The sequence below is a fragment of the Acanthochromis polyacanthus genome, chromosome 16, assembly GCF_021347895.1.
Source record: "Acanthochromis polyacanthus isolate Apoly-LR-REF ecotype Palm Island chromosome 16, KAUST_Apoly_ChrSc, whole genome shotgun sequence".
Taxonomy (NCBI): domain Eukaryota; kingdom Metazoa; phylum Chordata; class Actinopteri; family Pomacentridae; genus Acanthochromis; species Acanthochromis polyacanthus.
The window spans coordinates 5,225,604-5,249,332 of NC_067128.1; the positions used below are offsets into that span (position 1 = coordinate 5,225,604).

Below are 23,729 nucleotides of genomic sequence, written 5' to 3' on the forward strand. Positions count from 1 at the left end.
GAATCATCGATAGAAGACCTTATGCCGGTGTCCATAGATATATATATCTATGCCGGTGTCTGCCAGAGGGAGGGGGCGCTGAATCCTTGGACTTTATTAAAGATGAAGTACAACAAGGTAAAAATACTTCATTACAGGTAAAAATCCTGCATGATTTTTAAAAATTAAATTTACATTATTTAAATTTAACTAACAGCAAAATGTAGTTAAATTACTAAAAGTTAAAGTCCTGGTTTGGTCCATCAGACTGACATTTTATTACGTGTGTCATCCTAACATTATTATTATTTGTAAAATCTGTTATTTTGTTAACTAAAGATTGTGTGCATGAGCAATTCTTTACACAGAAAGGAAAAGCTAGGAACAGATTGTCCTCATCTTTTAATAAAAGAGCTGCATCCATTAATCGATTAGTTATTAAATCATCAGCAAGTCTGTTAATCAATTAAATGGCTTCAGTAAATGTTTAAAGAAATGTTCATGTCTTTGATACCCATGCCTATGCTTAGGTACAGCACCTCAATATATAGTTTCCAGTGAGACTTTTAGAGTACTCCAACTCCAGACTTTTCGTTATTTGCATCAGTTAAACTTTGTCTCATGATATTTTAGCGGGATTGCATGTACAATATCACAATATACGCCATACTTTATTAATATTGTCTGTTTAATTTCTATCTAAAAACATGGAAAATTTAATAAACATATTAAATAAATGCAATATATTGTAGCAGTTTGATTTTCATAGATGTTTGTTGCACGATATGTAAACATTTTAGGAATATGGAGGTCATATTTTCAGCGTAAAACAAATTTAAAGGCCTTTAGTTTGCACTGAACTTGTCTTTCCTGGGTTCATGCAGTGATTCTATGATCACTGTCTGCATTATTATGGTGTCCTTAACTGTTTCTATGTGACATTATATTAACAAAATATTGAAGAATGCTTATTATTCAGTGGGGTAACTGTTAGTGACAAACATTTAGTGTTATGAATATGAAATTGGTGCCTTAACTGCTTCCTTCTCTTGTTCATTTGACCTTGTCTTCCTCCATTTTGCATTCAGATTTTTACAATGATGAGAAAAACTTTATAACTGTACCCAAATTATATTATCCCTTCCCTAGTGGCACTGTCAGTTAATATGTAAGCATTCTACCTGCCTTTTCCCATTTTCATGATGTGTTTTATAACTGTTTCGAATGGTTTGTCAGCTCTACCTGCCCACCAGCAGTGCAGCGAGGAGGCTGAGAAAGCAGAAGAGCTCATCCTACACTGGACAGGAATTATCAGGATAAGCTGATCAAACTGAACAAAATGGTGCAACTTTAGGTCGCTTATGTTAGGGAATTCTGCAATGTCGAGAGACGAATGAGGAGGCAGGCTCAGAGACACTCTGGAGGCTCCAATGGCTTATGTTAAGAAGAAGCTTTACTGATATCAGGAGATGTAACACGACCAGAAACAGCGATGTGAGCACTGGCAGCATCAATTCTCAGGATTCTCTTCAAGCTTCGGTATATATTGAGTTGAGAGGAATGCCACATTTAGATTACAGCCCAATATGGAGACAACTTGTCTATTACACACGTGGACAAAATTGTTGGTACCCCTCAGTTAAAGAAGGAAAAACCCACAATTCTCACTGAAATCACTTGAAACTCACAAAAGTAACAATAAATAAAAATTTATTGAAAATGAAATAATCAAAAACAGCCATCACTTTTGAATTGTTGATTAACATAATTATTTAAAAAAACAAACTAATGAAACAGGCCTGGACAAAAATGATGGTACCTCTATAAAAGATTGAAAACTATTTGACCAGAGTGACATGATTAACTCAGGTGTGTCATTTAATTGACATCACAGGTGTTTCCAAACTCATAATCAGTCAGTCTGCCTATTTAAAGGGAGACAAGTAGTCACCCTGCTGTTTGGTGAAAAGGTGTGTACCACACTGAACATGGACAACAGAAAGCGAAGGAGAGAATTGTCCCAGGACATCCGAAAAAAATTATAGACAAACATCTTAAAGGTAAAGGCTATAAGACCATCTCTAAACAGCTTGAAGTTCCTGTGACAACAGTGGCTCATATTATTCAGAAGTTCAAGACCCACGGGACAGTAGCCAACCTCCCTGGACGTGGCCGCAAGAGGAAAATTGATGACAAATTGAAGAGACGGATCGTTGGAATTGTATCCAAAGAGCCCAGAGCAACCTCCAAAGAAATTAAAGGTGAACTCCAAGGCCAAGGTACATCAGTGTCAGATCGCACCATTCGTCGTTGTTTGAGCCAAAGTGGACTTCATGGGAGACGACCAAGGAGGACACCACTGCTGAAAAAAACTCATAAAAAAGCCAGACTGGAATTTGCAAAAATGCATGTTGACAAGCCACAAAGCTTCTGGGAGAATGTTCTTTGGACAGATGAGACCAAACTGGAGCTTTTTGGTAAGGCACATCAACTCTATGTTCATAGACTCAAAAACCAAGCATACGAAGAAAAGAACACTGTCCCTACGGTGAAACATGGAGGAGGCTCAGTAATGTTTGGGGCTGCTTTGCTGCATCTGGCACAGGGTGTCTTGAAAGTGTGCAAGGTACGATGAAATCTGAAGACTATCAAGGCATTCTGGAGAGAAATGTGCTGCCTAGTGTCAGAAAGCTTGGTCTCAGTCGCAGGTCATGGGTCTTCCAACAGGACAACGATCCAAAACACACAGCCAAAAACACCCAAGAATGGCTGAGAGAAAAGCGTTGGACTATTCTAAAGTGGCCTTCTATGAGCCCAGATCTGAATCCCATTGAACATATGTGGAAGGAGCTGAAACATGCCATTTGGAGAAGACACCCATCAAACCTGAGACAACTGGAGCTGTTTGCTCATGAGGAGTGGGCCAAAATACCTGTTGACAGCTGCAGAACGCTCATTGACAAATACAGAAATCGTTTAATTGCAGTGATTGCCTCAAAAGGTTGTGCAACAAAATATTAAGTTATGGGTACCATCATTTTTGTCCAGCCCTATTTCATTAGTTTGTTTTTTTAAATAATTATGTTAATCAACAATTCAAAAGTGATGGCTGATTTTGATTATATAATTTTCAATAAATTTTTATTTATTGTTACTTTTGTGAGTTTCAAGTGATTTCAGTGAGAATTGTGGGTTTTTCCTTCTTTAACTGAGGGGTACCAACAATTTTGTCCACGTGTGTAAATGTCAACTAAACAATATCTAATCTTGACCAAGTCCTGTTTTTCCTACAGCAGTTGTCTCTCTCTCCTGTATCTTCTGTTGCAGCATCTGTCATTCTGAGGGTCATATTAAGGACAGAGAGGGCCTGAATGAGCTCCCAGCCTTAATGTGGAAGAAGCAAAAAGGACCTGTAGGATCATTTCAGGTGATGTATAAGTGATACAACTTTATTTAAGGTGACTGTAATTGACAGATGCAACATGCATGATACTCTGGGATGTCTTCAGCTAACAACTACCACGAAATACCTCAGTAAGGGCAAAGAGAGTATTTTTTCTTCACAATTTGCGGTGTTTAAATGACAGCTACACTAAATTAAACTCTGTGATACTAATCAGTTGCTGAAGGTTTTGTCAGAAACATCATGTTGAAATCTGTCAAATAACCTGATTGAAGAATAGAACAGGACAATTATGGCAACATTTTCATGATATGTGAATATAAAATACATTGTAATAGTGTGTTCCCAATATGAACAAGATATCGTGCACTAAAATGAAAATACCAGCATTAAAAATCTGCCATTAAAGCAGCAGAAGCTTGACTGATCTGCAGGTTATCCAAAGCTAAGAATGTCTTTCACCGTTAATTATGAAGTTTTTCTTCATGCAGAAACCTTCAGAGTTGTTGTAGCAGCAGTGAGAAGTACGGCTGTATATGTTTTTCATGCAGTGGCTCTGACAAAGTAGGGTGTTATTTTTTCATCATACATAAACAGAAGATAAAATAGCTGAGTTTTTTTTCAGAATAGTTTTTGAAGGTCACTGCACATAACAGTAAACATGATTGGTCCACACAGAATAAAAACAATAAGTCTGTGTTGCCTTATTTGAGAGGCACAGAGATTTTCCTGTTATTTCTCACCATTTCATCACCAAAAATCTATTTTGTGCTCAAGTAAATTAAATCCCATTTAACAGAACTAATTACATACTTAATTGCCACGATTATTCTCAGTTCTTATCATTTTGGCATGAGCTTAAACCACCTTGGAGGCTGTGAAAATTTCCTCTGTGCATGAAAAACCCTGAGTAGAGTGTTTAGGAACTTAGCAGTAGAACTCATTACAGTCTAGGAATTAGGATGAACAAGCAATTTTCACTTTCAATAAATGAACAAACAGGTTGTAAAATATAAAAACACCCTTTAATGGCTTTTGTTCAGTTTCTTCACCTTAGAAAAAAAAAAACTTCTTACAAACATCCAAGTTTTAGGAGAAAGACAAATCTTGGCTACATATTTACATCAACACTATCTTTTCTAGTGCAGGACACATAATGATACAAAAACAACTAAAGACACTGTCCTGTGGGTGAAAAAGCATTTTTCTCTGATGTGTTCTTTGGCAGTGATTTGCTCAGTGTTTGTGGTTACGGCTGCTGCACTTTCACACTAAAACATATACAGATGGGTGACAAATTAAAGGAAAAACCTAAACTCCTATGAGGAGATTTGGTAGTGTTTTGCTAAAAAATGTTTTAAAAAAAACAGGAAAAAATGCTTAATTCGTCCCTCCAGTAGAGTTTTAGAGGCTCAGAGAATCAATGTCAAGGTGCGTAAAGAAGCCCAACACTTTTCTCAGAAACTTTATCTTGTATTTTTTCTTTAATTTCTCACTCGTCTGTCTCTAAATAACAGAAATACACTCTAAAAAGCCACCACCTGTGTGCTCATTCTTGGCCTCCTGTAAGTTTATGGAACAGTTCTTCGTCTAGCGTTTCGTTCTGGTCCTTCGATCGCGTCGAGAGGAAGATGTAGCCGCCGATGAACTCGTGCACCACTTTGCAGTCGCAGCTCAGGCAGCAGAAAGCTATCGTCACATTCTGGTCAAATTCTATGGTCACCTGTGGAGATGCATGCAGAGAAAGATGAAGCAATCTGAAGTCATGACGAGACAGATGAGATAATAACATAAATCCCAACAATCCTTCACCTGTCTGATCTCCCAGTTGACGTTCCACTGCTTCATGTTGGCGAACCTCCACGTGGTGACGGGCAGACCAGAGGACATGTCGATGCGAATCATCCGGTTGTACGAAATCCCCAGAATCTCATCCTTCTTGCTGCCTTTGAACCTGAAACACAAATAAAAAGATTAGCCTCCTAATACATGAACATGTTCAAAAATGTTCTATTATAATACAGCACATGCTCAGTTTTTACCTGACTATGTAGTAGTTGATGCCAAACTCTGGGAGCGACTGCCAGGCCTGGATGAAACGCATCTTGGCCTCCATTAGCGACAGCCGTGCGATGTTCTGATGCGCCTCCAGGATACGTGCTGTCAGCTTGACGCAATCACAAGATTTAGCAACAACATTTAGCAATAGCACTGACGTGATACACACGTGGACAAAATTGTTGGTACCCCTCAGTTAAAGAAGGAAAAACCCACAATTCTCACTGAAATCACTTGAAACTCACAAAAGTAACAATAAATAAAAATTTATTGAAAATTAAATAATCAAAATCAGCCATCACTTTTGAATTGTTGATTAACATAATTATTTAAAAAAAAAAAACTAATGAAATAGGGCTGGACAAAAATGATGGTACCCATAACTTAATATTTTGTTGCACAACCTTTTGAGGCAATCACTGCAATTAAACGATTTCTGTATTTGTCAATGAGCGTTCTGCAGCTGTCAACAGGTATTTTGGCCCACTCCTCATGAGCAAACAGCTCCAGTTGTCTCAGGTTTGATGGGTGTCTTCTCCAAATGGCATGTTTCAGCTCCTTCCACATATGTTCAATGGGATTCAGATCTGGGCTCATAGAAGGCCACTTTAGAATAGTCCAACGCTTTTCTCTCAGCCATTCTTGGGTGTTTTTGGCTGTGTGTTTTGGATCGTTGTCCTGTTGGAAGACCCATGACCTGCGACTGAGACCAAGCTTTCTGACACTAGGCAGCACATTTCTCTCCAGAATGCCTTGATAGTCTTCAGATTTCATCGTACCTTGCACACTTTCAAGACACCCTGTGCCAGATGCAGCAAAGCAGCCCCAAAACATTACTGAGCCTCCTCCATGTTTCACCGTAGGGACAGTGTTCTTTTCTTCGTATGCTTGGTTTTTGAGTCTATGAACATAGAGTTGATGTGCCTTACCAAAAAGCTCCAGTTTGGTCTCATCTGTCCAAAGGACATTCTCCCAGAAGCTTTGTGGCTTGTCAACATGCATTTTTGCAAATTCCAGTCTGGCTTTTTTATGAGTTTTTTTCAGCAGTGGTGTCCTCCTTGGTCGTCTCCCATGAAGTCCACTTTGGCTCAAACAACGACGAATGGTGCGATCTGACACTGATGTACCTTGGCCTTGGAGTTCACCTTTAATTTCTTTGGAGGTTGCTCTGGGCTCTTTGGATACAATTCCAACGATCCGTCTCTTCAATTTGTCATCAATTTTCCTCTTGCGGCCACGTCCAGGGAGGTTGGCTACTGTCCCGTGGGTCTTGAACTTCTGAATAATATGAGCCACTGTTGTCACAGGAACTTCAAGCTGTTTAGAGATGGTCTTATAGCCTTTACCTTTAAGATGTTTGTCTATAATTTTTTTTCGGATGTCCTGGGACAATTCTCTCCTTCGCTTTCTGTTGTCCATGTTCAGTGTGGTACACACCTTTTCACCAAACAGCAGGGTGACTACTTGTCTCCCTTTAAATAGGCAGACTGACTGATTATGAGTTTGGAAACACCTGTGATGTCAATTAAATGACACACCTGAGTTAATCATGTCACTCTGGTCAAATAGTTTTCAATCTTTTATAGAGGTACCATCATTTTTGTCCAGGCCTGTTTCATTAGTTTGTTTTTTTAAATAATTATGTTAATCAACAATTCAAAAGTGATGGCTGATTTTGATTATTTAATTTTCAATAAATTTTTATTTATTGTTACTTTGTGAGTTTCAAGTGATTTCAGTGAGAATTGTGGGTTTTTCCTTCTTTAACTGAGGGGTACCAACAATTTTGTCCACGTGTGTATCTGCTGCATGGAGCTCCTCAACCAACCTGTTTGGTCTTGTGCTTTTTGGCATAACGTGGAGAAACAAAACACTCGGCGTTCATCTCCATGGCGTCCAGATCGGGAGCTGCCTGACCAGGAGGGGGCGCCAGGCTCTTCATCTGCAGGAAGGACTGGATGCTCCTCACCTCCGACTTGTAGGAGCTGTAGGCCATCGTCTTGCCTTTTGAGGCCAGGATGCAGGCGGCTTTCCACTTGGCGTATTGTATTTCCTGCACAGAATGACGATTTTAAAATCTGCCCCTTGTTTTCATCTTATGTATGCATGGAGGGATTTTTAAAAAGAAGAAGACTTGCTGGTCATTGCAGGGAAATGCTGTTAACCACGCGGATGTCGAGGTGGATCTTACATTGTCACATCGGATGTAAACCTCGTTCATCCCGTCGGCAACCGGAAGAAGCAGCTTGATGCCGAATTTCTTGTCTGTGACGTTGACGTCAGGAACAACTTCACAGCCTGAAGAAGAGAAAATAGAGAAGTTTTTACCGATAGAAGACCGTACCGAAATACAGTTTACTTGATTATTTACATTTTATGCTATTTTATTCTTCCTCTGTCCTATATTTCAGAGGAAATATTTGAAAATCTGGCAGCAAAGGTACCACAAAAATACATTAAAAACAGACACATAATTAGGGATGTCCAATGTTAGCTTTTTTTTTGCCAATAACAAATCTGCCAATATTGTCCAACTCTCAATTTCCGATCCCGATATCAACCGAGACCGATATATGTGGGCCATTTAACTAATCTGAGGGAACATCACATATGCTACAAGGCTTTCAGCATTATTTTATCGGCTTTCTTGACAGGCAAAAAAATGACGGAATATTGACTGATGTTAAATTTTTATGACAATATGGGGCCGATATTATTGGTCAGCCGATATTATCAGACATCCCTAGAAATAATGTAACATTTCAAAAAACAGTTTAAAATATGGCAAATATCTTAAATATCGCAGATTTATTCATTTCATTTTACAGTCACACATTGTAAAAGAACACTTTAGCGACCAATCGATAAATCGATGCAGTGGAGTATCTTGGTTTTCACTGTTAATCTTCCCAATCCTTCATGGCATATTAACACAACAAGGTAAAGCTTCTATCGAGGGGTATTGATCCACAACGATATAAAACACAAGAATCATCACTGACCTCGGAGGTGAAACTGCTCTATCGGTTCTCCAACGGAGGCCTCCTTGTTCTTGTAGTAGGAGATGGTGGTGTCCTTAAATACAAACCAGTATTCTTTGTAGGGCCGCAGCGTTAATCTTTTAGGCCTGATTCAACACAGAGAAGCGTTAGGAAGACATTCTTTAAATGAAAAGCACAGACTTCCTATTCAGAGCTTTTTTCTATGAGGGATCAGACAGCCTTGAAGCATTTAATAATGAGATAAAAGCAAAAATCTGTGAAACAAGCCGAGAATATTTTAGATTTGTTAAGTAAATCCTCTTATAATCTTCAAAAATGATCTTCCAAATCACTATATTAGGCTGATTTAAGGACAAAGAACATGCAAATGAAATTTCAACGACACACAATTGGGGTTTTACTTGAGTCCTTTTTGTAATACAGTGTATTATGCATAAAGATGGGTTTACCTAAACAACCGGAGGGAATCTGCCAGCTCTGGAATGTCTGTAATGTCTTCCTGGAGGGGAGACAAACAACTGTCCATTATCCTGTGACTTCTTGTTAAGACTTGCAATCAGCGAGCGCCTACCTATCACCTTTAAAAACAGCTGTTCTAGTGTATCAGAGCAGAAAAGCCTGAAATAATAAAAAATCTATGTTTACCAGGATTTTGTCGGTGTGTCCTCCCTCCAACGTCACCTCCAGGTTGGACAGGGCGGCCTCCACTTCATCGATTTCCGGCTCGTTGGAGTGATCCAGCGGCTCGCTTGACATGGTAAGCTTACAAATGTGATACTGTGGAGACAAAAATGTAAAAAAAAGAAAAATTTTAAACCAAAAATCAACCTTTTTTGTCTTTTCTAGTCCTTGTGAAGTTCTCCGACGTGACTGGAGAGGTTATGCAAGGCTGGCGTGAGTCAGAGGGAGGATTGAGCAGCCATTGCAGCAGTGTGTAGGTGACTTTTGAATCCCTCTGGTTTCTGAATCATTGTGTAAAAAGCAAAGCTGAAGGCACCAGAGATGAGCTGAAATTTACACACAGAGAAGGTGACAGATCAAACTTATGGTCAACATGAGTTTCTTTTTTCTGGAGCTGTAATTCTTACTATTCTACCTTTATCTGCTCTCTCTTCGTCTCTCCACGGGATTTTCTTCTTGTCCTGACACGTCCTCTCAAGGATTTCGACTCCAAACTCTCTCTCCTCTATTCTCAGCTCCAACAAAAACATATTCTGTACTTAAAACTAATCTAAGCCCCGTTACTATAACCCTGGAGCACTGTAATCCACAATAAATGACACAATTTATCAGTCAGAAACTTTAAAAACAAAGAATTACCATATTAGATTTCCTACTTTCTGATGATCTTTGAATTATTTATTCCTTAATTTTCATGAGCAATATTTCAATTTCATCCACAATATTCCATTTTTTCTTCAGTGTCACTGGCAGAATTACCTCAGCTAGTTACTTAAATGCACTTATTTATTTTAATTTAGTAATGTATCATATTTATTTATCACTATTTTTCTATTAGATGCTGCTTTTGCTCTGCATAATATCTCGAGTTTCCTTTGGTAGTAAGGAAGCTTTAACTTATCTACTCATCTGTAACACACGTTCCGTCAGAAAAAGAAACCAAATCAAAGCTTAAAATCAAGATATTTCATTAAAATCTCTGTATTCTACATGTCTTGTTTTGCAAATTCATAAAAAAATACACAGTTTAGTCGTCGTCAGTGACTCGGTTTCGACCAACAGTGATGGAAGAAAAATTTGGGCAATGTTTGGCTGAACTGCAGTGAAAAATTTAAAGCTTTTTTTGTTTTAATTTGGTTGATTATGTCTCATTAAAATCAGAAATGCATTATCATTTATTTATTATTTTGAGACAGGTTTTTGAAATCCTGTTTGAGCTGTAGGTCATAATTATCAAATCTAAAAAAGTGAAATACTTCAAACATTTTATTTTACATGTGAATATGAATCCAGAAGATATTACATTTTCTATTTCTTAAATAGCTGATGAAAAACATGAACGTTTTTTATGATATTCTAATCGGTTGAGCTGCACTAGTAGTTGTAAAACCAATGTATAGTCCTCTTCCATTTTGTTTTTTGTTAATTTAAAGTTCTTTATTTTGTTAAGCTAGAGCAGGTGTTGAAATCTTCCGGTTAGAAGTTCTCTTTTAGTTGATTATGTGCTACTTCCTTTTCCCCTGGTGAGCGAGGTCATAACAATTTATCATCAGCAACTTTAATTGTACACTAAAACAATGGCAACAACTGCAAACGCTTCTTCAACTAGTAAAATGAATAACTCTTAATTTGTTGTCTTATTATGGGCTGTCACAGTCCCATGATGTCATGTTATTTATTATTTGTAGCTTACAGTCTATTTATAGTTATGGCCCCATTTTTTTACTGTTATCTTGTAAATTAATAGCGATCAACTAAAACATCATAGTAAAAAGAACTTGTGATTCATGTCACCTGCCTTTTTTTAAATGTTGGTTACATTAAATGATCATTTACTGATTTTCCTCAGCTAGAAATTATTATCTTGCCCAAAAGAAGAGTTTAAAATATGCAGAATGGTTTGTTTTCTCCTAGAACTCTGAAGGTTCACCTGTAATGAAGCAAACATGAGCATCTCCTCCTCAGTGCAGTCGATCTCCTCCAGCAGGATGGACCAGCGAGCCTGTTCGTACAGCTGTGTTATCCTCACAGCGTCGTACTACACAAAGACAAAAACACACAAACACATGTTCAGTTCAACAATAGCAAACTTAAACTGCCTCACTGTTATTTTAGGACACACTCAGGGTTTCTTTACTTTAGGATTCAGGTCAAAGAAGACGTTGTACTTGAAGCGAAGCAGCAGCTTGTCGTCGTCTTGGATGTCCTGCTCCATGAGGGAACGAGACGAGTCCAACCACCTGAAAAACAACCAATCAGAAGAGCTGTAGGTATGTATAATAACATATTTTGTCATTTTTTTAGTTCTTTCTACTTTTATCTCTGCCGTTGCCACTGAATAAACTGTGTCTTATCCAAATATTAACCAACTACATACTGACTTTCCGATGGTTCTTGAACTATACATCTGTCAGAAAACTTAACCAAACCCAACCTTAAAATTGTTAAATTTCACCAAAACATGCCTTGTTTAAAAATTCGCCAAAAATACACAGTTTGCTCCAACCTGGTTCTGAAAAAATCTAAATATTTAGTGCTCCTCAACACAACTGTGAAGACATTCAACTGCAACTAACACTGATGTGACAAAAATTCAGCAACTTCTCGACTGAACAGCAGGATGTGTTTTGATAAAGCAGATAGGGGACATACATGGGAGCAAATTAAAAATGAAAAATCTATATCAAACCACAGATTTTCTCTCCTTTGCCTTGCCTTTACAGAAGGATCTCTTTCAGCAAATGTCTATTAGATTTACTAAATATACAGATCTTCTTGTGAGGTTTATTGAGAGTTTCTTATTTGTAGTTTGTTTGCACTGCATAGTCAGTCCATAGACTCTATAGAACCGTCTCTTGTGCCTCGAAGCTTTTGTGTCTGTTGAATTCAGCACAGTGCTCCGAGGAAATGAAATGATTTCAACCTTTGCCTGTTTTCAAAGCCATTGAGGAATAATAGGACAAAAAAAAATCTGAATAACAAGTAAAAATGTGAAGTAAAAAGTATAAAACAGTTAGCAGATAGGGACAGATATAAAGCAGATAAAGGACAAACATGGAAAAAAATTAAAAATGCAAAATCTATATCATGCAGCCTTTATATTTGTAGTTTTCTGGTAGGAGTAGCACCTGTGGACACTTGTAAAAGTGTAAAACACACTGACTCCAGGTGTTTTCAATTTTGGCAAATAAAAAACTCAAACAAATGTAAAGTTTTTTATGATTTACGTCATTATAACTTGCTGCACAAAACATTTCTGAGTACTCTCTACTTCCAGCCATGGCTTTGCTGTCTCAGTTAAGTGAAATCCAAACTGTACAATAAACAACTATATACTTAAAAGTTTCTACCCAGCATTGTTGATTGCTTTGTCCACCAGCGACAGCGGCTGATACATCTTTGCGAGCTCAGCAGGCGGCAGGTTTGGTTGACTTTCAGCCAGAGGGTTTTCTCCAAACCAGAGGCTGGTGGCCGACACCGGCATCCCGTTCTCCGGGTCGTAGGTCGCTGTCATGGTCTTACTGTACATGGGGCCTTATTAGGGAAAATAAAAGATCAAAAATTACAACCGTGGTCCGATTCACTGGTCAGAGGTGAGATAAAAGAATTAAACAAACTAAAAGAGAAGTTTGAAAAAGAGTTGGAATGAAAGTTTGACAAAAAGGTTACACAATAAAGCGTCATGAAACATTAAAGCGGACAGACATCAAAGGTCTTTATTAGAGTGATTTTCAGGTTGATGTGGAGGCTGAACACAGTGTAAGAGTGAGAGAAGAAGAACACGGCAACGCACTGAACCATTCCTTTAGATCTCACTGATTAAAACTGTGGTCTGTCAGATCTCAGCAGCCCCATACACCCAGGACTGTGCAGAAGTTTTACTGTGGATGACTCATTCTTTCACAAATGATGCCGTGAAGACATAGTTTTCTTTATTGGAAGTGCAGTAAACAGGACAAACTCAATCAAACTCTGATCAATATTTGCATTAAGCAGCATCAGTTCTTTTTAAAGCGCACTTCAAAAGTGCTCCTGATACAGAAAGAATGTTTTGAGTATCTTAGAGAAGTTGCCACACACATTTCTGTACAAAAACTGTAAAAATCTGAAATTAAAAAAAAAAAAAAAAAGTCGGCAGCATACTGTAACTTTAAAGAACTGTAGAAACTGTGAAAATAACTGCAAATATTTGGGGAAAAAAGCAGATTTTAAATTTAGCAAACTTCTGTAATTTTATAATCACACATTGCAAAACAATTAATTAGTATTTGAAAAATATAGATATTGATGTGGACATAAATTACATTTCTTTTTACAGTCAGTATATAAATTAATACATTTTTCTCTCACGTTACAAGACATTATCTGTAATTTAACAAAACAAAAAAAAAACATCAAAAACACTGGAAGTTGGCTAAACCTCCAGGAGAACAGTCCTGGCAGACTGACCTAATGTCATTTCTTAAGTTGGAGAAAATCAAATTCTCACTTCGAGGATCGACTGATAAATTTTATACTACATGGCAGCCGCTTATCTTATACTTTGATAATGAAACTACAACTTCTGTGGAGCAGGACTGAATAATGCACTCAGATGCTTTTCTTTTCTTTTTTCTTTTTATTTTTTTTTATGTGAACCCAGCTGTACTCTTACCTTAAGATGAATGTTAAAATTGGAATGACTGTTTAGACATGGAAGACCTGTGGGGGGGTAGGGGGGTTGCTTTTGATTGTTAATTTGCTGTTGTTTGTTTGTTTGTTTGTTTGTGGTTTCAAAAAAACAAAAACAAAACACACATATATGTGTAATTGTCATGCAAGGGATGATAAGTGTTTCAATAAAAAAATTAATAATAATAAAAAACTGTTCAAAATTATTTACTATTTTTTAGTCCATAATATTCATACTTTTTCCTTCAAATAATGGCAACTATCTGTAAAATAATGATAATTTATAGTGACTACATTCAGTAACATAAAATGTATAAGAGAATGACTTACCATTTCTAAAAATACTGATTTTTGATTTCGACATTATTTACAGTTTTGGCTTGTTTTTCAAAAATAGTTAACAAATAATTTGATAAATTCTTCTTCGCTATTCTGAGTTCTTAACTGTAATTGAACAAAACCAACTACAAAAATGAACAAAAATAGCAGAAAATTGTTAAACAAAAAAATTACAATTGAAAATCTGTTTGTTTTTTTTGACAGTGTGCCTCTATAGATCTATAGATCTAGGCTGCCTCGATTAGAGAATGAGGGGTCATATTATCTTTTTGTCAATAAAAATAGTTCTTTAGGTCTGTCCTGTAGTTATGGGATCGTCGTCGGCATGCTGCTTAATTATCTTGGGACCATACAGATGCCTTCCTGACTTTATTGCAAGATTTTCACAGTATGGCATCTACATTATTTCTCATAGTTCTTCTCCTCCCCCAGCACAAGTAAGACGTAAGCTGCTTCCTGACATGATGTGTAACAGTGCTGCTGATCTAAAAAGTTACGGCATTCTATGATTCAGACATAAGTCACTTTCAGAGTAATATTCCTCATCAGACTCATCACAGTGACAAAGAGAGCAAACGTACACGCATAGTATTTGTGAAATGTGATCACCAAGGAGCCGCTATAAAACAAAAGACTAAACTGAACTAATCAGTCAGGATCAGATGGAAAACGATACTGTACTTAAGCTGTAGGTAATCCATTTGTTCCACAGTGGCTGTCACTTTTTATTATGAACATTTTTCAGTTCCTCAGTCTTATGACAAGATATCTGCAGCATTTACATTATACTGTACACGTAAAATTGCACACGGCATACAGTATAAAATGTGGCAAATCACTGTATTAAATATCAAAACCACATTGCTCGCAGAACATATTTGCAAATTTAATACAACAGTGTGCAGTTCAGACTTGTTAAGTGAAATGTAAATGCTATGTGGCCGTGAGGCTGACATTATATTACCGCAAAGCAGTCTGAAATTGGCTTAAAAAACACGCTGGAAAGTAATTTCACTTGTGAAATTACAGAAATTATGAATATCTGACTGACCTAAACGTAGTTACAGCTGGTTTTCAACACACAAACTGTCAGCATTGCTCATATTAAACTGTAATTTACAACCAATGATGATTAGTTAAACAATTAGACAACTAGTCAGTCTGCAGTTGAGTCCACAAAACCAGAGTATTTACAATATTGCTGAACTGAGCCTTGATTCAACTAAAACATCACAGTGTTCTTGTTCCTTCATCTTTTCCAAATCAATCAAACCCATTAGTACAAACACATTAGGATTTTGTCTTGACATAGAAGACAAATTCCAGTTGGAACTAATCGCATAGACAATGTAAAATTTATTAAACTTTCTCAGCAAAAATTTCCCTTCTGTAACTCTGCACTTCTCTCAAAGAGCTCCACATCCCAGAACAGAAACCACTGTACAAATGGTACTATTCAGAACTGTAAAGCAGTTTAATTTATCAAATGCAATCTATAAATTCATCATAACAATAAACACAATTACCGAAATCCACCAACACAAATCAGTTCATCCATTAAAATGAGTGTTTTTGTTAATTACAGTTTATTCTTTATCCAGTAAACTGATGCACCAAGAAGGACCTACCTGTTCCTCCTGGACCTCCGCTGAGTAAATCGATGTCCCAGAGTTCCTCCTGAGGCGAGTTCTTGTCTCTCTTCTTCTTCTTCTTGGACGGATCATCTGGAGGCTTCAGCAGAGACAGCTCCTCTGGTCTTCTGATGTCTGAGATGGAAGACAAGAAAAGAAGATGTGATGGGGAAGAAAATGGAGGGAAGGTGCGTTTACTGTCTAACACACATAAAATCATAACAGAAAAAGTGGAGAAGAGAGTCTAAGTGCACAGATCAGAGGGAAAACTCACTGAGCGTTCGACAGATTTCTGTCACCGCCTTGAAGACCACGCTGGAGAAGCTGACGGTCATTTTGATGGTTTTCATGTTGGGAAGCTGCAGCAGCAGAGGTTTGTGCTGAGGTGTGTAGCGCAGGTCAGCATCCGACTACAGAGCAGAAATCAGTGAAATCATTAGAAATTCAGGTGCAAAATCAAAACATAACATATTGTACAAACACTAAGTTGTCTTTGAGAAACTTCCTTTGTTGTTTTATTTGTGCATCATGTACAATGCATTTGATATTTGTTTTTGTTACACGGGATGATCCACTGTGCTCACTAACAGCAGAATCTCACCAGAAGCTTAACCTATGCATGAAGGAGAACTTGATCAAATCATGTAACTTATCTTTTCCTTCATTTATCTACTGTTTGCACAAAGTTTCACATTTCAAGATAAGCAGTATAGTGTTATAACAACTAATTTATTTTTATTGCAAGACCATATCTTATTATTATGTGAAACTTTCATGTTAAAATGTGAAAAATCTTGTTATAATGTGAAAATCACTTGATAAAACATAAAAACCATATTTTTATACTTCACAAAAATCTTGCTGTTTTGCAGTAAAATCTTGTCATGACATAAAAATAGCTTGATATAGCATAAAAATATCTCATTAGGTGACATTTTTTGTTAGAAAAATATATCTATAACATGAATATATCTGTTATAATATGTTATTAATGTGTAATTACATAACATTCCATAAGAACCTTTTTATAATGTGGAAATATCTTATTAGAACATGAAAATATCTTGGTATAGTGTAAACCTATCCTGTTGTGACATGAAAATGTCTGTTATAGCACAAATATATCCCAATATTATTAAAAACAATCCTGTTAGAACATAAACATATCTTGTTATAACCTGAATATGTGGTTGCAACATGACAAACATCATGTTATAAAAATTTACTTTTCTACATTATAATCTGTGTTTCTTTTTCTGGTGTCGCAGCAATGCACTTCTGTCGTATTTACACAAAGGTTTTGTAGCATAAAATGATGTTTACAACTGCAGAGTCAGTAATGGGTTCTTTAAAAAGTCATTGCAGCCATTTACGAAACATCATCTTCATTTTTCAGCATGATTTTTTTGTTACAGTCAGGTATTATATGAATAATATTCCTAACAGACAGTTCTAGCTGCACTGAAAAAGTTAATAAAACAAGATGATTTTATTCAGCAGCTCCCTGGTGAGGCTGTGAAAAAACTCCACACCCTAAAGAGCTGTGAGCACAAACAGAATTTATTTATTATGCTTAAACTAGAGAAACCCTTCACATGGGAATTGAAATAGTTTTCAAACTTTCGAGAAATAGAGATCTTTTTTTGTGGCTGATTTGTATTGTATTACCTGAATTCCATACTTGTCCAGGGTCCAGTGGGTCTTGAGCAGCCAGCATTTCCTCTGTTCCCACCACAGAGCGTGATCGGACCAGTCCTGAGGCGCCTCTGCAGGGAAACATTACCATCTCCATCACATCTACATCTTTAACACATAAAGTTACTGCATGTCACGCTTAACGGGGTCTTGAGGTGAATTTCTGGCCTCGTGGCTCAAATATATTTCAACAACAACAACAGCTACATCTGCTGCCAACACTGCCAGTACCCACTGGTGTGTAGGTGGTGTGGTTTAATGAGTCTACCTGACATCACTTGGCCGAACTCCGTCTGTTGATGACAAACTGTTGAGTCATTTATTATGTCTCATGCTCTTTAAGCCACCTTACTAAAGCTGCCTTCACATTAGCTGTGTTTATTGGGGACTGTAAAGAGATATCGCATCCTGGCTGAACTTCGGCCCCCGAGGCTACACAAGCCGACGCTTTGTGACAAAACAATGGTGCCGCAGTGTAGAAAAATGCAGGGCAAACAAGGGTGTGGTTCGACTAACAGAGCTGTTGTGGCTGCAGGAGGAGGCTGAAGCGGGCGGACGCTTTAACACAGGTACGCCGGTTAAGCTGGGGTGTAAATGTAAGTAGTTAAGACAAGGAACAGCAATTCTTTCCAGTTACACATATACAGTCTCAAACTAAAGCTTATATATGCTAGGAAAGACCAAGTTTATCATGGCAGAGTTGAGTTTCCAATGACTCCTTCAACTCTTAATTTTCTATAATGGAATTACTGCAACACATGCATCTCTGTCAAAAAATCAATCATGCATTTTTGGTTCTTTATTGCAGGTCTTTCAGAAATATGAAAACATCTACTTGGTCAAAAATACGCATACAACAACTTTAAGTATCAGTATTGGTGACATAGAAATTGTATTAATCTGATTTTCTTTGTGGCATAACATCTTAACTGTGAGTGATTCAGATTGACTACAGCTGGTGACTCCAATTTAGCCAAATAGGACCCATTTGATTGACTTAGTGGATAAAAACACTACGATGGGAAAGTCTGAGGAGCTGAGTACAGATCTGAAGAAGCAAATCATTGACTTGAACAAGTCAGGAAAGTGACTTGGAGCCACTTCAAAGTAGCTACATATCCCAACATCCATCATTGTAAAGCACTGTAATGTAAAGTGCATGGCACAGTTGTATTAATACCACAGTCAGGAGGAAAGCACAAACTGTCACCTGCTGCTGAGACAATTAGTCAGGAAGGGTCAAAAATATGAATACAACAATTCTGATGTTTGCTTTAATGTTCTTTGGCTATTTCCACCTCCTTTATTCACTTTTGGTAGCTGCCCCTAAGCTGCCGGTTGCATCGTTGACCCCCTCTGTACAGAATCAGTGCAGTTCAACTGAATTTGTTGACACAGACATCTCCATCATAGTCCACAGGTTCTTGATGGGGCTTAAACCAGGACTTTGGGAAGGTTAGTCTAAAAAAAAAGAGCCTAATTTCTAGCTTGATTTTGCCATTTCCTTATCACCTTTGAAGTGTGTTTGAGGTCACTGTGTTGTTGGAACATCAAACTGCACCTAAGATTTAACCTTCCAGCTGATGATTTTAGGGTTTTCCTGAAGAATATGGAGGTAATCCTCCTACGTAATTATTCCATTTATTTTCATAGCGCCAGAGCGTAATACTGCCACCACCATTCCTGATGGTAGGTTTGATGTTCATGGGGAACATATTTCTCATTATTGTGGCCAAATAGATGCATTTTTGTTTCATCTGGCCACAGAACTTTCCTCCAGAAGACCTTTTCTTTGTCCATATGATCAGTAGCAAACTTCAGTTTAGCTTTAAGGTTCTGCTTCTAGAGGAAGAACTTCCTTCTTCAAGACAACCTCTCAACCTACAGTGATGTAAAACAGTGTGGACACTGACAGCTGTGTTCCAGCAGCTTCTAATTTACTGCAGACCTTGTTTTTGGTGATTCTTTGTTGACTTTTGTCCATCCTGACCAATTCTCTTTCAGCAGCAGGTGACAGCTTATGTTTATTTCCTGATCATGGCAGTAACACAACTGTACCACGCAATTTATGCTTACAGTTGTTTGCACTGAGGATTTTGGGATATGTAGCTGCTTTGAAGTGGCTCCAAGTGACTTTCCTGACCTGTTCAAGTCAATGATTTGCTTCTTCAGATCTTTGTTGAGCTCCTCAGACTTTCCCATTGTGGCGTTTGTGTCAGAGTCTAATGACTGAATCAGATGAGCCCTTATTTAAATTGGCTCAGAGAAAATGTAGTGGATTGTTATCAATCATGAGAAGGTAAGATGACAATTTGATTTACACAACTTTCTTCATCGCCAAAATTGATCATTTAAATAGCTCTATATATATTTTTGGCCCAACAGGTTTGTTTCAATCATTTCGCAACAGAAAACTAAGAGTTACAGGAGTCATTGGAAACCACAAGACTGCCATGATATACACTGTCTGTACAAGTGTAACAGTTTTCAGTACATTTGTGTCACTTACTGATTTTTTCCACCAGCTTTAGCATGAGGCCTCCGATGTGCAAGTCTCCCTTCACCCTCAGCTTAAATTTCATGGACTCGTCCCCCTGTTTCTGATCGATCTGTACCGACAGCTCCCATGATGTCTCTCCATATTCCGCGGCTGTGATCATAGCCCCACTCTTTAAAACCAAACCAAACAAAACACAGAGGTGAGATTACAGACAGGAAGCTCGTAGGTTTAGATATCACCAACGCAGAGAAACAACTGCCACTTCTAATTAAACACATAACGGGGGGGAATTCCTCTAAAAATATTTGTTTCTCAAGCCCTTTTTCTTTGGAACATTAGGAAACATCTGGCGTGAAAACATGAGTCAGCGGATTAAGTGTTTCTCAACATCCTGATTAACTTGGCTGGCAGTTAGCAAATACTCATCTCCTTCTGTTTTACACATTTTTAACTGTGCTGCAGAGTACTGCAGCCCCCGGAGTGGAGCTCCTCTCAGCCGGTACATTTATAAATAAGACATCAACGAACACGCAGACAGGCAGGCAGCGGGGAAAAACAGATGAGGCTGCAGTACGCTCAGCTCAGCTCCTTACAGATCTGTGGGACGATTGGTTGGGTTTAACGGGACCGAATGAATGGATGAAAGACTCGAGGCATGTAAGGAGGAAGAGGAGGAGGAGCAGGGAGGGTAAAGCTGTGGAATGTGTGACGAGCAGAGACACGAATGTGGTGCAGGAGAGCCACAAAAAAAACCAACCAGCTCCATACTACGCACCAATCTGCCTTCATTTCTGAAATGTGTTGAATGAAGACAGGCAGCAAACTGGTCCAGACCGAAGCAATCATACCTGTTTGGCTCATCCTGAGAGGATAGACCAGTGGAAGTGTGTACAGTGTGAAAACTTGTAGCTGGAAGGCAAGGTTTAATGAACACTCTGATTTCTTTTCTGCTGCTGCTCTCTCCCTGTACTCAGAGCAGCTGTAGGGTACAGTTAAAAGTTTGCGAGGCTGCAGAGGGAAAGACTTGTTGAGATGTGTTGGAGCACGATTAATTGACACCAATAATATTACACGAGCTGCAAAAACACCAGAAAGTGATGGAGGGAGCAGTGGTGTAATGGTCTAATCTCAGAAAATACAGCAGTACATTAAATAAATACACTAAAACCATGCGTGGGTTGGCACCTGGGTACATTTCTCTGACTGAAGTTGACCTCCAGGCCTCTGGAATGCAGAGAAGAACTTATTTTAACTGTTCCATGATGGAGGTAAATGTAAGTTAATGTGATGTTCCTTCTCCATTTATATTTTAAGGAACAATCTTAAAACATGCGTTTTTACTGGCTTGCATTAACACTCTTAATATTTTTAAATTTATTCTTATTTTTGACCGAACAAGTTGTTATCCTGTTTTGCCCTCTATTTTAATATACATTTTTATCATTTATTTAATTTTATTTTACAATTATACTTCACAAGTTTTAACCCTGTTTTATGTCTTACTTTTATGAATTTTTAAATAGTTTTACAGCTTGGTTTTTACAAGTTATTTTTCTGTTTTCTATTCTGCTTTTTCTGTATGTTTTTTTTATTTTACAGATTGATTTTATAAGGTTTAGCCAGTTCTGTCTTGCTTTTATAAAAAAAAATAAAATCTATTTTTCTGTACAAATTCATTTTTATTTCATTTTACTAATTGATTTTTATAAAATTTTATCCTATTCTCTCTTAATCCTTAATATTGTAATTTATTTAGTTTTACAGATAGATTTTTTTTGTCTTGCCATTTTTTTTGCAAAAAAATGTGCAAATTGCCTGTTTTATAACAAGTACAACACTTAGTTATCCTAAAACTTGCTAGAACTAAATAAACTTGATTTGAAAATCCAGAAATATTGCTTCATACTAAATATGCAATGAGATAAAGAGCTTTCAAAGATTTGAACTCCTCCAAAAACAGAAACACACTTCCTCTTTGCAACACAAGTGCAGCTGCTTATAGAAAAGATGCCAAAAAACACCATGCGTCACTTTTTACTGTTAAAATTATTCATAATGAAGCAAAAAAAAAAAAAAGATAGTAAACTTCTTCAAGAGCCATAAACAACACCCAACTCTTCTGTTTAGGCCCACGACAGATTGAGCTCAACTGGATAAATGTCGGTCATATAATGTAATATTTAGTATTATCTACTCGTCCAGTGTTGCACATCCTGATTTTAATCAAACTCAGGTGTGAAAATTAACGTGGAACGTGGAAGCAGTCTTACCTGGATTCACAGTTTTGACCGGTGAGCTGTTCCTGGTTATTTCTCGTGGAGTGAACTGAAGCAGGGCAGGAGTGAAGCTCTTCCAGAGGAAAACACGCCCCGTCCACAGTGCAGGTAGACGGGAGGAGGAACAGGAGGAGTCGGCTGGAAAAGTGCAGAGCAGGTGAGTTTGTTCAGAACATAACCCATGCAGAGCCACGAAGTTACAGCTAGCTAAACAAAGATATTAGCGTCAGGAGTAGCCCCAAAATTAGCATGCTCGACTTTATTGCTATTTAATAGGTTACTCAGCTTATTATGGGTCTTTTTGAAATCTGGCAAAATCGACTGAGTCAAATATTAAAACATTTGGCCGGTTTCGCAGTGCTTTTTGTAGCTTTTCACAAGCTTCTGGTTGCATCTTTGGCCTCTCCTTTTGACAGAATCGGTGCAGTTCAGCTAAATTTGTTGGTTTTCTAACAGACTAATTTCTTCAGCCAGTCCACATGCTCTTCAGGACTTATGGAGACCAGTGCAAGACCTTAATTCTAGTCTGATTTTTGCCATTTCCTTACCACTTTGATGTCTGTTTGGGAGCATAGTGTTGTTGAAACACCCAACTACCTCCAAGACTCAATTGTCTGGCTGATGATTTTAGGTTTTCTAAAGAATGTAGAGTTAATTCTCCTTCTGATACTGCTGCCACCATGCTTGATGGTAGGTTTGGTGTTTTTTTTTTTTTGTTTCATCTGACCACAGAATGTTCCTCCTGAAAACTTTTTCTTTGTCCATGTGATCATCAGCAAACTTATGAATGTGTGAAGGTGTTTGTCAGCATGTTTTGTTAACTCAGACTTTGTGCTTCAAACTTATCCACACAAATAGGAGAATTTAACACATCATTTGGCTCATTTTCCACACGACATGAACCGATCGCAAACAGGTTGTTTTAATGGGAGAACAATAAGGAGCATTAAAATTTATGATGGTAAATAGTGCTGCAACTGCTTGTGATGTAAGGCGGAAATGCTGGTAGAAAACTGTCAAACATGCCAAATTTATTTTACCGATCAATGCAGCTAATTATTGCTAACAGATAGCTGCACAATAAAACTATCAAACTTCATAAATTCAAACATGATCTCATATTGAAGGGGATGTAGGTCTGACACTGACTCATAATGAAGGAAATCACTTTAATCTGTGGCCAAATCAAAGAGATATTAATGTTAATTGAAATTATCTGTAATTAATACTAATAAACTGATCAATTTTCCTATTTATGTTCAGTCAGCTGCAGTACCAGCAGTTTAAACAGGCCAAACATTAAAACATGTTTGTGATTTGTGCATCACCAACTAAATACATGTGGAGTTTAGTTGCATACCGTATACTATACTATGTATGTACCACACACCACAGATGTCCGCCCGTGTTCCACCAGGACGGTTATTTCTGTCGCACAGCGTGCTCACTTCTGCTTTTGATGCTGTCACTTGCATGTCAAGTGTGGAATCCAAT

General features: G+C 37.6%; 1 protein-coding gene and 1 long non-coding RNA gene across 3 annotated transcripts; one reads left to right on the forward strand and one right to left on the reverse strand.

Annotated features, from left to right (window-relative positions):
* The first annotated feature begins 684 nt into the window (after positions 1–684).
* Positions 685–15,853, forward strand: LOC110961656 (uncharacterized). Of its 2 annotated transcripts, XR_002596389.2 has the most exons (6): positions 685–1,518; positions 3,307–3,406; positions 9,091–9,199; positions 9,289–9,376; positions 11,038–11,393; positions 15,735–15,853. It is a non-coding gene; the product is annotated as an uncharacterized LOC110961656 (long non-coding RNA). The 2 variants fall into 2 exon arrangements; XR_007947490.1 differs by having other exon boundaries at positions 9,289–11,393.
* On the reverse strand, positions 4,386–20,900 carry fermt1 (FERM domain containing kindlin 1). The gene is made up of 15 exons (XM_022209352.2): positions 19,969–20,900; positions 17,433–17,530; positions 16,039–16,174; positions 15,762–15,899; positions 12,474–12,657; positions 11,261–11,363; positions 11,054–11,161; positions 9,088–9,219; positions 8,892–8,941; positions 8,443–8,567; positions 7,632–7,738; positions 7,269–7,493; positions 5,425–5,549; positions 5,195–5,336; positions 4,386–5,105 (listed from the first exon to the last, which is right to left on the reverse strand). Exons 1-15 carry the CDS (start codon positions 20,117–20,119, stop codon positions 4,932–4,934), a joined length of 1,998 nt encoding a protein of 665 aa, XP_022065044.1. The 5' UTR covers positions 20,120–20,900; the 3' UTR covers positions 4,386–4,931.
* Between the last annotated feature and the right edge of the window lie 2,829 nt (positions 20,901–23,729).